The following is a 14,056-nucleotide window of genomic DNA, read 5'->3' as shown; positions in this document are numbered from 1 at the left end:
ACTTTGCTGTCCGAGCGCACTGACAGGAGGCGAGGCTCGGGGTGCTTGATCATCCCGAGCTGGGAGAATGAAGTGCTGGCCGAGCTATCCAGCTGCCTGGATCGTCTGGACGCTTGTCCAAACGTCCGTTTCAGACAGGGTGTTGGGCGAAGGGCGTTGACCGTTGCACTCGGCTATCGACTAACAGCACCACAGCGAGCGACGGCGGAGTCCAGCAAAGGGCCAGGATTGACTACCTATTTACATTCTGGAAGGTCCACTGCCTACCTACCTACCTAGTTTACTCGAGTCTTGAAACTACTTGGCTGGGTACCTAGGTAGTTAGTCAACTTCCCAGCTAAGAATAGCCTGGAGCTTGAGGTCCCTTGCTACAGAAATGTCAACTCGATAGGGTGTGACGTGCCAGCAGGGTGGTTGGTTGGTCCCTTGATAGCTGCAGTATTATTAGCCTGCCCCGCTGGGTGGTACCTACCTAGGTACTCCGTACTCCGTACCTACCTAGGTCCTGATGGGAGGTCCTGACGCAGCTCCTGACACCGAGTGCAAGATCACCCCGCCCGCCGTTGTGCTTCTGCGCTTGGCTCTCTCGCCTGGCCTGTTCACGGCCTCCAGTGCTAGGAGGCAGTGTGGGGTTCGACCAAGAAAGGTTCCAGGTTCCCGTCTATGACACTCGCGACATCCATCCATCGAGCTGGCCGCTGTCATTGCTTTTTCTTCTCCACGTTTTGTTTTTCCTCACGACTGACTGTTTGCTATCCTTTGACTATCCTACCTAGAGAACTGTTTCCCCAAGACATTTCAAACAGCCAGCCTTGCCAATTCCACAAAAAGTGCTTTGCCCAAGCTCACTCACCTAACTAGTTACCTCAACTCACCTCAATAACCCCGTCGTGAACCCCTCATTGATCGGTTCCTTATCGGCCGACAAGCATACATACCCCGCCACTTCTCTTGCTGCCACATCGACAGCAGCAACAGCTGCCTGCACCTAGCAGCCAATCCTCTTCACCCAGAAGCTTGACTGGTTCTCCTTCTTTTTCTACAACTCTTCCCAAGCTCATCAACAAGATGGTCGATCGCCCCAACAAGCCCAGCGCCTTGTCCAGCACGCCCGGCCTCAACCCCCAGGCCCAGGTCAGCATCTCACACGGCAGCTCCCGCGTCACTGCGGTCCTGCCCACGGGACAGAGCGTCGAGGTCCACCTGTACGGCGCCACCGTCCTCAGCTGGAAGGACAGCCGCGGCCAGGAACAGCTCTGGCTGAGCGAGACGACCAAGCTCGACGGCTCCAAGGCGATACGCGGCGGCATCCCCCTGGTGTTCCCTGTAAGTTCTGCCTGTTTGCCCCGAGAAGAAAGACTCTTGCGTCTGTCTGCCCATGGTCTATAGCTTGGAGGGGAAAAAAAATTACTGACCGCTTGGTGTTTTCCGCCGGTCCACACAGGTCTTTGGCCCGTCGCCCCCTGACCACCCTGCCACCGCACAGCTGCCCCAGCACGGCTTCGCCCGCACCTCGCGCTGGGAGTTCCTCGGAAAGTCGACGTCCGAGTCGTCCGAGGTCTTCCAGTCCTCCCGGGGCCAGTCCTCGGCCGAGGTCGCCACGGCCGACCTGTCGGTCAAGCTCGACTTTGGCCTGTCGTCGGGCAACCTCGAGCCCGAGGTGCGCAAGCTGTGGCCCCACGCCTTTGGCCTCATCTACAGCGTCACCCTGGGCTGCAACAGCCTGAGCACGAGCCTCGTCGTGACCAACGAGGACGACAAGCCGTTTGACTTCCAGGTCCTGTTCCACACTTACTTTGGCATCAGCGTACGGCTAAACCCCCCTCCCCTTTCCCCCCTGTACCAACCATCTGAATCGCAGGGGGTGAAAAAGAGGAGTCCGTGTTGTGCTAATTGGGACTTTTGTTGCAGGACATCAACAAGACCGAGATTGCCGGCCTCGACAAGGCCGAGTACCTCGACAAGACGGAGGGCTACGCCGCCAAGACGCAGTCGGCCAACGTGTCCTTCACGCGCGAGACGGACCGCGTGTACACGCCTGTCGGCGGGCCCCGGGAGCCCGTCAGCATCGTCGAGAGCGGCAAGAAGCGCTTCGACGTGGTGCGCGACAATCTCGGCGACGTGGTCGTCTGGAACCCCTGGCAGGACAAGGCGGCGGGCATGGCCGACTTTGGCCCCGACGACGGCTACAAGAAGATGGTCTGCGTCGAGGCCGGCTCCGTCCGCGGCTGGCAGGTGCTCGAGCCCGGCGACGCGTTCGAGTGCGCGCAGACCATCGTCCCGCAGTGACTGGATGGGCCCCGGGAGGCGGAGGGAGTGGGGAGGGTGCCGTCGCGGATCTGAGAGAAGCAGCCTCTGTTGTGGGTGCTCATGGGTTAAAAGGACGTGGGCCTCGAAATGACTCTGATGAATTATCAAAAAAGAAAGTACTGTTGCTGGTTTTGTGTGACGGAGGTTCACTGGGTCCTCGTCAAGTTGGGGGGGTAGTATCACTTTGATTCCCTTTGGTAGGCATCCGAAAATGTTTCTCAGAGGGGCCGCCAGGTATAGATATGTCAATATACTGGGCGATCACCAGCCGGCAGCTGATCGCTCCTTATCTACGATGCTCGGTTGCTCGTCCCGCCGGTTTCTTCCCAGGCTGAAATTCTAAAGATTGAGAACAAGACACGCTTGTTTGAAACCCTTTATGAACGAAGTACTACTCAAACCCCCCCCTAAGTCAACAATGTGACATAACTACGCCGCAGTCGCCCCATCTCCCTTCTTCTCCTCCGCCCTGTAGTGGTCGGCTATCAGGAAGGCCAGCTCGAGCGCCTGCTTCTCGTTGAGCCTCGGGTCGCAGAAGCTCGTGTAGTTGGTCGACAGGTCGTCGTCGGCGAGGCCCTCGCTGCCCCCCGTGCACTCGGTCACGGCGTCGCCCGTGAGCTCGAGGTGCACGCCGCCGAGGTAGGACCCCTGCTCGCGGTGGACGGCGAGCGTCTCGCGCAGCTCGGCAAAGATGTCGCCGAAGCGGCGCGTCTTGACGCCGCCCGCCGTGGAGCGCGTGTTGCCGTGCATGGGGTCGCACTGCCAGACGACGCGGCGGCGGTACTCGGAGTCCTCGACGGCGCGGATGTGCGCCGGCAGCAGCGAGCGGACGCGGTCGGCGCCGTAGCGCGTGATGAGGGTCACGCGGCCCGGCTCGCGGGCCGGGTTCAGCGCGCGCAGCAGGGCGAGCAGGTCCGCCGCCGGCGTGGTGGGGCCGACCTTGACGCCGAGCGGGTTGGCGACGCCGCGGAAGTACTCGACGTGGGCGCCGTCGATCTGCCGCGTGCGGTCGCCGATCCAGAGGAAGTGGGCCGAGGTGTTGTAGTACATCTTGGGGCTCTGCTGCGTGTGGGAGTCGTCGTCTCCCTCGGCAGCGGTGGCGACCGGGGCGGACGGAGAAGAAGAAGGGGCGGTGGGGACGTGCAGCGGGTTGTCGAGCAGGCGGGTCATGGACTGCTCGTACTCGAGCAGCAGGCCCTCGTGGCTCGTGAAGAGGTCGACCGTGTCGAGCTTGTCGCTCTTGTCGGCGCCGATGGTGTGCATGAAGCGCAGCATGTCCGTGAGGAACTGGACGGCCTCCGAGTACTTGGCCTTGAGCGTCGGGTCCCGGACGTGGCCCAGGCCCCAGTCGAGAGGGCGGTGCAGGTCCGCGATGCCCGAGGCGAGGGCCGCGCGGATGTAGTTGAGCGTCGCTGCTGAATGGTGGTACGCCCGGACCATCCTGTTGGGATCCAACTCTCGCTCATCGAGAGCGAAGCCGTTCAGGATATCGCCTCTGAAAGAAGGTACCTCCTTGCCATCGACCTTCTCGAAGGGACTCGACCTCGGCTTGGCGTACTGGCCGGCCATGCGGCCTATCCTGATCACCTTGCGGTTGGCGCCCCAGATGAGGACCAGGCTCATCTGCAGCAGGAGCTTGATCTTGGACTCGATCGCGCCTTGCTCACAATAGTCAAAGAGCTCCGCGCAGTCGCCTCCCTGGAGCAAGAAGGCATCCCCTTGCGCCACATCCCGCAGATGCTGCCTGAGCCGCACAATCTCTCGCGGGTGGACAATCGGGGGCAGCCTCTTGAGCTCGCTGCTCGCTTTCTGAAGAGCTTTCTTGTCCGGGTACTCGGGGCACTGCTTGATGGGCTTTGACCTCCAAGAGTCGGGGGCCCAAGTGTCTGCGGTGGCTTGATTTGATGCAGCCATGCCTGAGAGTGCGAATTCTAGTGTCGACCACGGACGATGAGAGTGTAAGTCACCGAAAGAGCCAAGCTTGCAGCGATGAGGCCACAAGGGTATGTTCTTGAGGTATCTGGCCCTGTTTCACTACACTACGGGGCTCACAGCCAAGGAAACTATAGGCAACGTCGTTTCGGGCTGAGCAAAGAAGTGCGGTGATTGGGGTGAAAGATCCTGATGACACATGTCTCCCAGGCTGAGTCAAAAGAGTTTTGAGTCAAAGAAGCCGGATCTGTATACAAAAAGGCACAAGCCAATCAAACACGGCAATGGCTGGAGTGTGTGCCGCCGAAACCCGTCTCAGGCCATGCAGGTACAGCGGAAGCCTCCGCTGTAAATCCGTGCTACCAAGCGATGACCTAGTAGCTCTAGCTTGTCACTCTGGCCCCACCCCCGCTATTTTTTTCAACTACAGTTGACGACGATTGCTCCAGTTCGGAGGTCAAACAAGCTCGAACAAGCTCGAACAATGCTGGGGTTCGGCTTCATTTGATCTGTCTAGCACCTCGCACACTGTATATACACCGAAGATCAAGCGCCACTAGCCAGATAGCGATCCCATCCGCATTCACACAACCATGGCAGAAGAGAGGCAACCTCCCAACGTCGTCGAGGGCGCCACGACCGGCGATGTCGAGGAGGACGTCCCCGCCACGGCAGCCAAGTCGGCCGAGGACCGCAAGGCCGCCGCCGCCCTCGCGGCCCTGGACGACACCCCGCGCGGCGACGAAGAGGTCAAGAACGTCGACCAGGAAGCCGCCCGCAAGGCTATGAACAAGCTCGGCGGCGGAGCCAAGCAGGGCGAGGCCAAGAAGGACCTCAAGAGGGTCAAGGTGGACGCCGGTGACGTTACGCTGCTGGTAAAGAAGAATAGACCCCCCTTCGATTTTACCCTTTCTAGTCAAGAGTACTGACGCTTGACTGCGCAATGCTAGGTGGACCAACTCGAGTTGACAAAGACCAAGGCGACCGAATTGCTTAAGCAACACGACGGAGATGTGGTCAAGGCGATGCGGGCGTTTATTGCTCCCAGGTTCTGAACTAGCGCAGGACCAGAGAAAGGGAAGAGAGGTTTTGAGGGAAGAGAGGTGTTGAGGGAAGAGAGGTTTTGAGGGAAGAGAGGTTTTGAGGGAAAATAGGAGCCATGGTATCTTTTTTTTTGTTAAAGGGCCAGAATTGTACCAACAGTTGAGAGTGACAGCACTTTTGCCACCGGACTTTTAAAAGCTCAGTGGCCTCGATCTCTATTGTTTGCTCAGCTGGACGTCACTTTGTCACTCACTTGCTTGTTCTCGTTTTCCTCGACTGTGAATCAGAAGTTCAAGTTTGTTCTCGTTTTCCTCAACTATAAATCAAAAGTTCAACTTACTACTCACTATCCAGCCGATTTCAGAGCCGCAAGGTATTCAAATCCTTGTGATCAGGTCTATCGTTCCAGTTCTTTTCCCATTTCCTTTCAACACCAGTCGCATCCATCCACCACTACTTCTTTTCCCACACCTATTAAAGGGAAGCTTTGCAACGCGGATCTGCAACTCTGAAGGTTTCCATTATGGCAGCCGACCCCTACCACCAGAAGCTGAACGTGGTCGCTGACCATGAGGTCGATGAGCCAGTACGTTACCCGGTCCCTTGCTGAGAAGACTTCAAGTTAACAAGCCTCCAGATGAACGAGACGCGCTTTAGTGCTGCAAGGTTTGCTTCTACACCGGAACTACTGCTCTGCTTGGGGGACCAGGTGAGCCTATCTTGTACCATTCCTCAAGTACTTGTGAACTGATGGTTGGCGCAGATCTATAACCGCAAGACACTGTTGAATCTCTCAAGGTCGAGCAAGCTCTTCTACCAGATATTCTCGCGTTACCTCTTTCGAGAACTCGTCTTGATCCATCCTGATGTCAACAAACTGCACAACGGCCTGAATGGCACCCGGTTTCTCGCATATGTCCAAAGCCTAACTATATGCGTGCATACCGGGTGCCGGGTCAAGTCTGGCCGGTACAACGCGTTCCTACAGAGCCTTCTACCTCGAATGCCCCGGTTGTCGAAGCTGAAGTAGGTCATCCCTCCTCTTTCAAAAATCTTGTTCTTTCATGCTTTGCATTCAGCCTGACACATGTCTATTTATCTCTCTAGGTGGTCCAACTTGAATATGACTGCGGCCACTGTGTACTTGGTTCAAAAGTACTGCGTCAAGTTGCAGCGTCTCCATGTTGAATACACCGATAAAGAATTCGGACCCTTGTGTCTTGAAGACTCCCAACAGCATCCTCTGATCTTCTCTCCCGGGGCTCGCTACCATCATTCTGCATTTCAAAACCCAAAGTTTCAGAATTTCGCCGGCCTCACCGAACTCGTCGTCTTGCGGATGTTCGACGATTTACCACGATGGCGTCACAGCCTGTTGACGGCTATTCTCAACTGCCCTGGGCTTGAGAAGCTCGGCTTGTCCATCGCCGGTGACACTGCCATCCATGCTCTTCGTCCCCCGCGCTCTTCAAACTCGCCATCGCTCGACACATACTGGACATTTCTCATGGATCTCTGCGATGACTATGGCAAGACTGGCGCAGGATTACTGCGCCTAAAGTCATTGCATATCGGCTTGGAGATAAAAGTACAGGACTTGCTCGCATTAAAAAAGCTGACGGATACGGCATTCCTCCAAGAGCTGTCAATAACAAACAAGGCTTTCAACAGCTGGACAGCCAACTACCCAATTGAGCGAGTTCTCAACCAGGCTGACTTTCCATCTCTTCGCCGCCTTGTCCTAGCTGGACTCAACTCTGCTCTCGTCGACTTCTTCAGATCTGGGAAAGAGAAAGACTTGGTCCGGAAACTCGCCTTTATCGTTAGAGAAAACACGCCTCAAACCGTCCACACCGGCCAACTGTTCTGTCCTACCAGCAGCGAGAACAGCTTCCCAGTACAGCTCAGGATGGCCAGCTTGACATTCGACCTTTCCGCGTCGAGCGCAGATGATACAGGAAAAGTATGCAAGGACCTTGTCGAATATTCTGCGGAAACACTTGAGGGTCTGGCGGTCAATGTGAAAATAGGCATGTGGCTGGGTGGAGGAAATATGAGAAGCTTCCAGCGCCAACTCTCGACAGCAGTCTCGAAGCTTCCCAGGCTGACACAGCTATTTGTCCATATGCAATCGTACTATTCTCAGTACGAAGGGACGGATCTCGCTGCCACGACCATCTTTAGACTGGCCCACGATGCGCCTCGGATCCGATACATCTATGGCGGAGGGCAATTCTGGGAGATATCCAAGGGTCCTGATGGAGCAACTAAGTTCGTCCGGCTCAGCTCGGGCGAATGGGAGGACATTGAGCTGTTCAAGCTGGCAAGGGAGGTCCGAGATACCTGGAGACTGCCTCAAATGTTCCAGTAGACGCCCCACGCCAACCCCAGCAACATCAAAAGTTCAGGCTGGTCAACCAGCGGGCCTGCAGTTCACGAAGAAGGGCGATCCGTGACCAACAAGTTCACTTTTCATATTGGAGTTCAACTGGTCAACAACAAATACGAGTCGTGTATCCTTCGCAGGGATAGGATAACGGCAAGGCGTGCCCGTCGAGGGCACTGTGTACAACTGGGGCCATGAGGGACGCCCAAATCAGGCTTCTGGCAGAGAAATGCGAGGAGAGGCAGGCTGACCTGCACTGGGGACAGCAGTCATAGGGTGTGGCAAAGTTGAATAAAGGTTGACAACGCCGCTGAAGTCCAGCCGTTCTAGCCTCGCTCTCATCGAGGGCGACCATGATGCCCCGGCTTCCGTTGCGCCTGATGCTACTCAGCACACCGGCTGCAACGGCACTGGTGTTGATAACCCGGGTGACGGCAACGTCGCCGCTGGAACCTCACCTGATACTGACACTAGCACGGACACCCACGTCCCTATGCAAGTTGTGGAACTATATCTTCCTTAACTGTACATATAACTATCTGTATCTTTAGCTATATTTATCTGCACCTATATCCAGTCTGGTTAGACATCATCAGCATGGCTGCCAGGACAGATGCCTATATGCGGGTCACAGATGATAGCACAGCAAGTCATTAGCAGCGAGGTGAATGGTAACTTGTTTGTGCATTCCGTGACAGGATTCAGCTCTCGTGACTAAAAGTAAAGCCAAAACCCTATGCCGTACGTTTTCCCCCTATGCGCCACGATTATGATACCGTACATTAAAACCTTATTCAGTCTCGTCCCCTCCTCTCGGCTTCGTACAGTTCCCTCTTTACATCCATGCACATGTCCTCCACCTCGGAGACCTCGGCTCTCGATAACGTGGCCGAGCGCAGCGCCACCAGGCCGCTGCGTAGAGCTGCCATAATCTGCTCAAACTTGCCCGTCGGCTCTTCCACGGCCTCGGCGGGTTCTACATTCTGCTCCTCCGTCTTTCGTACAGATGCCGATGCGACATCTTCTGACACCCTTCCAACAACCTCGTCCGTAACCTCGTCAGTCACCTCGACTGTGTGGAGTAAGACATCCCCCTGCAGGTTACCGCCCTCCTCTCCCGCCTCGCTCCTCTGGCTGTGAGCCTCGTGTTCACTTGCAATCTGAGATTGGAGAAGCAGCTGGTCGTCATTAACGACGTCGAGATCCATGGATTCGCTCTCAGGAAACACGGAAGACTGAGAGGCCTCCTCTGTAAGCTCAGCATGCTTGAGAGCAGCAACCTGACTATCAGGGACCTCTTCCGCGCCAAGCTGAGATGAGGTGTGGCGACGGCTTCGCCTTTTCTTGCCGCTACCCTCTTGGGACTTGGAAGACCGCTTGCGCTTCTTCCTGCTCGAACGGCTGCTCTCCTGCGATGCATCCACGGCAGCATCTTCGTCGAGATTGACTTCGCCCGAGGCAGCCTCCTCCACCGGAGCGGCCTCTGCAGGAGTAGATGGTATGGTGGGCTCCAATTTTGTCTTCTTTGCCGCACGGCCCCGGCCATTCTTCGATCCACCAACAGTGATGCAGTCGAGGACGGGCGAAGCGGCCTTTGGTGGCGACTTCGCAGGCGATTTTGCGGGAGACTCGGAGGGCTTCCTGTACTTGGACGGAGACGGTGCATCGCGAGGATCCAGTTCAACCACCAGTCTAAGCATGCTTCTTTCGTCTCCCTCACTAACAACAAAGGACTGGTCGCCTTCCTGGCTGTCGGCGTCTAGAATTTGCTGGCTCTTGCTCCTTTGTGAGCCTCGTCGGACTCTAGGTGACGAGTGTAGAGGGCTAGTCGGTGCATCGACAAAGATATCACTGCCAGACCTGGGAGTTTCCTGGCCAGCCCTCGAACGGAGAAGGCGCGTCGGGGTGATAGGGGTGGCGCTGTGGTATCTCTGCGCTTTAGGCGACTTGAAGACGGGCTGCTTGATTGCTGGCAGCTCCTCGGCGATAAAAGTCTCGTCCGCTACACCAGGGAGATCCGGCTCCTCGTCTTCGGCTCGGTCAACGTCCATAGCGTCTACCACTTGCTCGGCAAAGTCCCTGACACGCTGCACAGAAGCCTTGTGCACAGCCGTCACTGGTGAACCGGAGATGGGAGAAGATGAAAACTGCCACTCGTCCATGAGACTGTTGCTATTCGAGCGAGTCTCAATCTCGGGAAGCAAAGGGTAGCGTCGGGGCTCTGGCGGAGACGATGGCGGGTCGCCCTCGGGCAGGGCGACGGGCTGGCCGCGTCGAGGCGTTGGCGTCGAGGTGATAAAGTCATCAAACCCACCCTCGCCCTCCGGCGTGGCAGCTCGAGGAGGGTGAGGGGAAGCCTCCTCGGCAGCAGGCTGCGAAGATGCTACACGCGACGGGGTGGGCAGCTTTGCACTTGGGCTTGATCGAATGTCGGGAAACAAGACAGCATTTTCTTGCTGCCGCTCTCGTACTTCCTTCTGCCGTTCTGTCAGCACCTGCGACTCTACATCATGGCCCTCGAAGGGTGATGTGTCAATCGGGGCGAACTGGATTTGTGAGTCGTCATGGCGCAACTTCGCAGCACGCTTTGGAGTCTTGGACCTTGGAGGAGCTTTCTCGACTTGTCGCTTGGCGGGCAGACTCAAGGTGACCGGCAGCGGGGACAGAGAGCGATGAGACGAGGAAGGCCGAGGTGTGATGTTGTTACGCTTGGCTGAACTACCAAGAGCATCAAGATCATCTTGAGAATCGATAAAGGATTGGCGTGGGACAGGAGACCCCGCGCTGGACACTTCTAGTCCTGGTAAGACAAGATCAACGACAGATCGGCGAGATAGAAGGATGTTCTTTAGGGTCTCAGGGTAGTTGATCTCCTCTGCATGATCGAAAATCCTATTCCAGGCGGTTGAAACAGTATTCACGATATGTCGATGTTTGCTTTCGAACGCAGCAGAAAGCAGAGGCTCCAGTTCGTCCAAGGGAACCATGTCAGGGCTCTCAACATTGCCGAGAATGTTGCAAACTTTGTCCCAGAGGGATTTCGCCTAAAGGATAAGTATGTTAGCATTGCCAAATGGTGGCCAATTCAAGCATACACGTACCGCTTCGGCTGCCGTGGTGGATTGGCGGCTGTTGAGTTGAGCCTGATCATCTTTGACCCAGGGAGCGAGACCATCTTGCAAGGCCACCAAAGTTTCCATCATCAATTGGGGGTTACACCTGTCAAGGAAGCAGCTCAGTTCGCTCAAGGCTGGGACCACGACCTCATCGCAGTTGTACATATTGAGAGAGGCATACAAATGTACCAGCGTGTGATTGACCGCTTTGTACAATGCATCGAAAGGGTCGAATGAGCTGGACCGAGAACCAGCAATCACTGTGCCCCATACTCTCCGACGAGCGGCTTCTACAGCTTGACGGTCTCTTGGTTGCGCTGCGACTGAAAGCAGCTCGATAGCACTGCGAACGGTAGAGAGCGACATCTGGTCGCCAATATCCAGGATCACCTTAGCCAACGGCTCGATGACAGCAATGGCGAGACCAGCATCACCCGTTTCGTCCCTCACACGGTCACAGAGCGTTGCACACAGCACTTGCCAGTGAATCCAGGGCAGGTTTGGGGTAGAGCGAAGTCCCCTCTCTAGGACCCGGACCACGTCACGGTATTCGTGACCAACTAGTGCTTCGTTGCTCGAGCTGACAGTCTGATTGCTATGCTGGGCAGACTCGAGTCCAGCCGCAATCTTCTCCGAGGCTGCAAGCCATGGCCCATACGGGCTGAGAGCATCCATAGGCATGGATTGAAGCATCTCTTGCGCGATGTTCGACTGTCCTTTGCTGTTCTTAGCGGCAAAGAAGGGAGCGAACACGGACTTGATAAACTCGGCAAAGTCTTCTCCGTCAGCGATCCCAGGAGGTAAGGTGAATAGGATCGAGTATAGATGTTGTAAGGGCGAACGTGGCACGCCTTCTCCCTTGCCAGAGCGATGGGATGGGGTAGCGATGGGAATGAAGGTGTTGTGTTTCATAGAAAGTTGTTTTTCGGTAAAGGGCAACAGCCCCAGGGCTTCAACCATAACAAGAACAAACTCTCGCATGCTCGTCAAGAATTGAAGCCCTTGACCATCGTGAGCCTCACTGGCCTGTGGAAGGCCCTTATTCCATATCCTCATCAACAGGCCAAAGGCGTGGGCGACAAATGTGGCAGTGTCTAGGGACACCTTGATCTCCTTGGACGCTGCGGATGCAACGGCGCCGATGAGTGTACACCAAAGTTTGTGTGTGGCACTTCGCGAGGTAGACAGATCCAAGAAAGTCCTCTCCAGAAGTGGCTCTATCAAGGCAAAGACTCGTTTCGAGTTGCGTCGCAGCCACTTGGCGTCTATTGCTGGAAGCTCTTCAGGCTGAACCAACGGGCTGTCGGCCACACGCTCTTCTCTCCACCGACGAGGTGTTGTACAGTCGAAAAGCCCGGTGAGGATCGCGCAGGCTTGATTGTGATACTCTTTACTTTCCTCGGGCCGTAAGTCGACTAGTTGCTTCACTAAGGGTCGCACTGCATTGTCCCAGTATGCGTCGAGGTGGATGAGATTGGTTGTAGGCTTGAAGGCGTAGTAGAACAAGTTGCAAATACCGCCGAGGACGGTTCGGCGGAGGTCATCCGATTGTTTGCCTGTGCCCTTTCGTCGAAGCTGGGCAACCAAGGGCTGGGCCAGGGTGGAGATCATTTTGGAAAGTGAGCGGTCCTCTGTGTGCAAGGAGTACACAAGGCGGTTCCAGGCGTAGTTGGCCTCATTCTTGGTATGGTAGTCGCTGATGTTGAAGCAATCCTGAATGATCCGGAGCCAGTTGCCAAAATATTCCCACTTGTCCGGCCCTCGGAGGAAGAGAATGACGACGCTCCAGACTTGAGGCACAGCTGCAGATTCGTGCTTCTCCTTCAACATCGCCTTCAGCCGTTCCGCATAGAACTCGATGTAGGTCTTCTCTTCCAGGGTCAGCTGGAAAACTTCCATTACCCTTCGAGTCATCTGCTTCTCTCGCCCGACGGCGAAGGCGGCCTCTAGCCCCAACGAGATCGCGCATGAACGAATCTCTTTCATGCTGCTGAGCATGTCGGTGAAGAGGTCGAGGAGCCAGTCAGAGTGCACCACCATAAGCTGCCTGCACTGTTTGACCAGCCTGCGATAAATATGCAGGCGAGACATGACGATGCTTTTCCCCTTGATGTGCTCCTCGATCTTGTGCAAAGCCACAACCATCCGACCTACTCGATCGGAAGTCATGACTTTTGGTGAGAAGTTTTGGTATGCAACGACTTGCATCAAATGCCGGGTGACATCCTTGGGAATTGACGAATCTTCGAACGACCGAATGCAGTGGTCAATGACAAAGATACCGAACTCGTTGGAAAGAGTCGAGGCAATGGCAGGAAAGTGAAGAAATGTGCTCAGAAGATTCAGCGCATGGTTGATCAGTGTCGAGTCCAGGCTGCCCGTAGCAGTCTTGGATGTCATATCGCGTTGGATGAACTGCATAAACAAGCTCATCTTGTCTTGCAGCGCTATTCGGTCAGGGAGGTTGTTTGAGTTCTTGAGCGCTCGCCCCAACATCATGTATGCGTCCAGCTTCGAGTCGCGGTCCTTGCCGGCAAGCTGCTTAATCGTCGAGTCCAACATGGTGGCGATATTTGCTTGGTTCATCGACTCGCCGTTAAGCCCAAAAGCATGAGTTGACTGGAGCGGGCTGGGCGCGTAGGCGACTTTCAAGATCGACTTCCCTGGCTGTTTCGAGGCACTGGGAGGAAGAACGGAAACGGGTGTGGGATGTGTCGAGCTGCCATCCACGAAGTTTGGAGGCTCCTTATACTCTGCCTGCGCCGAGAAGACCACCTTCTTCCTCCGCGAGCTGTCACTGGCTGTCGAAGAGGGAGTGTAGACGTTGGGCGGTGTATGGAGGCTTCGTCTGGACTCGCTCTTACTGCCGAGCAGGGCCTGCTTCAAGGCTGTCTCGTTCTCATGGTGCGTCTCTCGTGGCGGCGTTGGCGGTCTCGCGGGAAGGTTCTCGAGCAGATTCGAGGGAGGAGCAATCGATCCCATGGCGGCAAGCCAGCCTTAAGCCACCCGTCGGCAGGGTGTGCACACCGCACACGTTGCAAACCACAGTGAGCTGTTCGCGGTCATGCAGATAGCATTGTCCTAGGACTTGGTCAAGTGAGGATCCGAGGGCTGTGTCAACAAGTCACGCCAGCGGGGTATCACGGTCTGTTGTTGAAAAGAAAACCGGAAAAGACAAATGGAAAACAAGACAATACCAATGGAATAATTGAATATAGAGAAGGAGAGAGAGGGTCACAAGTTGAAAAGCTCCTATCGTGAGGCGGCG

At 55.9% G+C, this 14,056-nt stretch overlaps 5 protein-coding genes across 5 annotated transcripts; 3 read left to right on the top strand and 2 right to left on the bottom strand.

Annotated features, from left to right (window-relative positions):
- Positions 1–1,068: 1,068 nt before the first annotated feature.
- Positions 1,069–2,289, top strand: E0L32_003352 (uncharacterized protein; the record flags this gene model as incomplete). Its single annotated transcript, XM_031137643.1, has 3 exons — positions 1,069–1,326; positions 1,445–1,807; positions 1,912–2,289. 3 exons carry the CDS (start codon positions 1,069–1,071, stop codon positions 2,287–2,289), a joined length of 999 nt encoding a protein of 332 aa, XP_030998945.1.
- Positions 2,290–2,739: 450 nt separating this feature from the next.
- Positions 2,740–4,224, bottom strand: E0L32_003351 (uncharacterized protein; the record flags this gene model as incomplete). Its single annotated transcript, XM_031137642.1, has 1 exon — positions 2,740–4,224. One exon carries the CDS (start codon positions 4,222–4,224, stop codon positions 2,740–2,742), a length of 1,485 nt encoding a protein of 494 aa, XP_030998944.1.
- A 611-nt stretch (positions 4,225–4,835) lies between these two features.
- E0L32_003350 (uncharacterized protein) lies at positions 4,836–5,297 on the top strand (the record flags this gene model as incomplete). Its single annotated transcript, XM_031137641.1, has 2 exons — positions 4,836–5,117; positions 5,193–5,297. The coding sequence occupies 2 exons, from the start codon at positions 4,836–4,838 to the stop codon at positions 5,295–5,297; spliced, it is 387 nt and encodes a 128-aa protein (XP_030998943.1).
- Positions 5,298–5,809: 512 nt separating this feature from the next.
- E0L32_003349 (uncharacterized protein) lies at positions 5,810–8,195 on the top strand (the record flags this gene model as incomplete). The annotated part of the gene is made up of 5 exons (XM_031137639.1): positions 5,810–5,872; positions 5,924–5,995; positions 6,050–6,312; positions 6,394–7,557; positions 7,994–8,195. 5 exons carry the CDS (start codon positions 5,810–5,812, stop codon positions 8,193–8,195), a joined length of 1,764 nt encoding a protein of 587 aa, XP_030998942.1.
- A 271-nt stretch (positions 8,196–8,466) lies between these two features.
- E0L32_003348 (uncharacterized protein) lies at positions 8,467–13,770 on the bottom strand (the record flags this gene model as incomplete). The annotated part of the gene is made up of 2 exons (XM_031137638.1): positions 8,467–10,716; positions 10,774–13,770. The coding sequence occupies 2 exons, from the start codon at positions 13,768–13,770 to the stop codon at positions 8,467–8,469; spliced, it is 5,247 nt and encodes a 1,748-aa protein (XP_030998941.1).
- Positions 13,771–14,056: the final 286 nt, after the last annotated feature.

The sequence above is a fragment of the Thyridium curvatum genome, assembly GCF_004353045.1.
Source record: "Thyridium curvatum strain D216 chromosome Unknown NODE_14_length_560046_cov_85.173820, whole genome shotgun sequence".
Lineage (NCBI taxonomy): Eukaryota > Fungi > Ascomycota > Sordariomycetes > Thyridiales > Thyridiaceae > Thyridium > Thyridium curvatum.
Note: the sequence above shows the minus strand (reverse complement) of the source record. Positions and strands in the feature narration are given on the sequence as shown.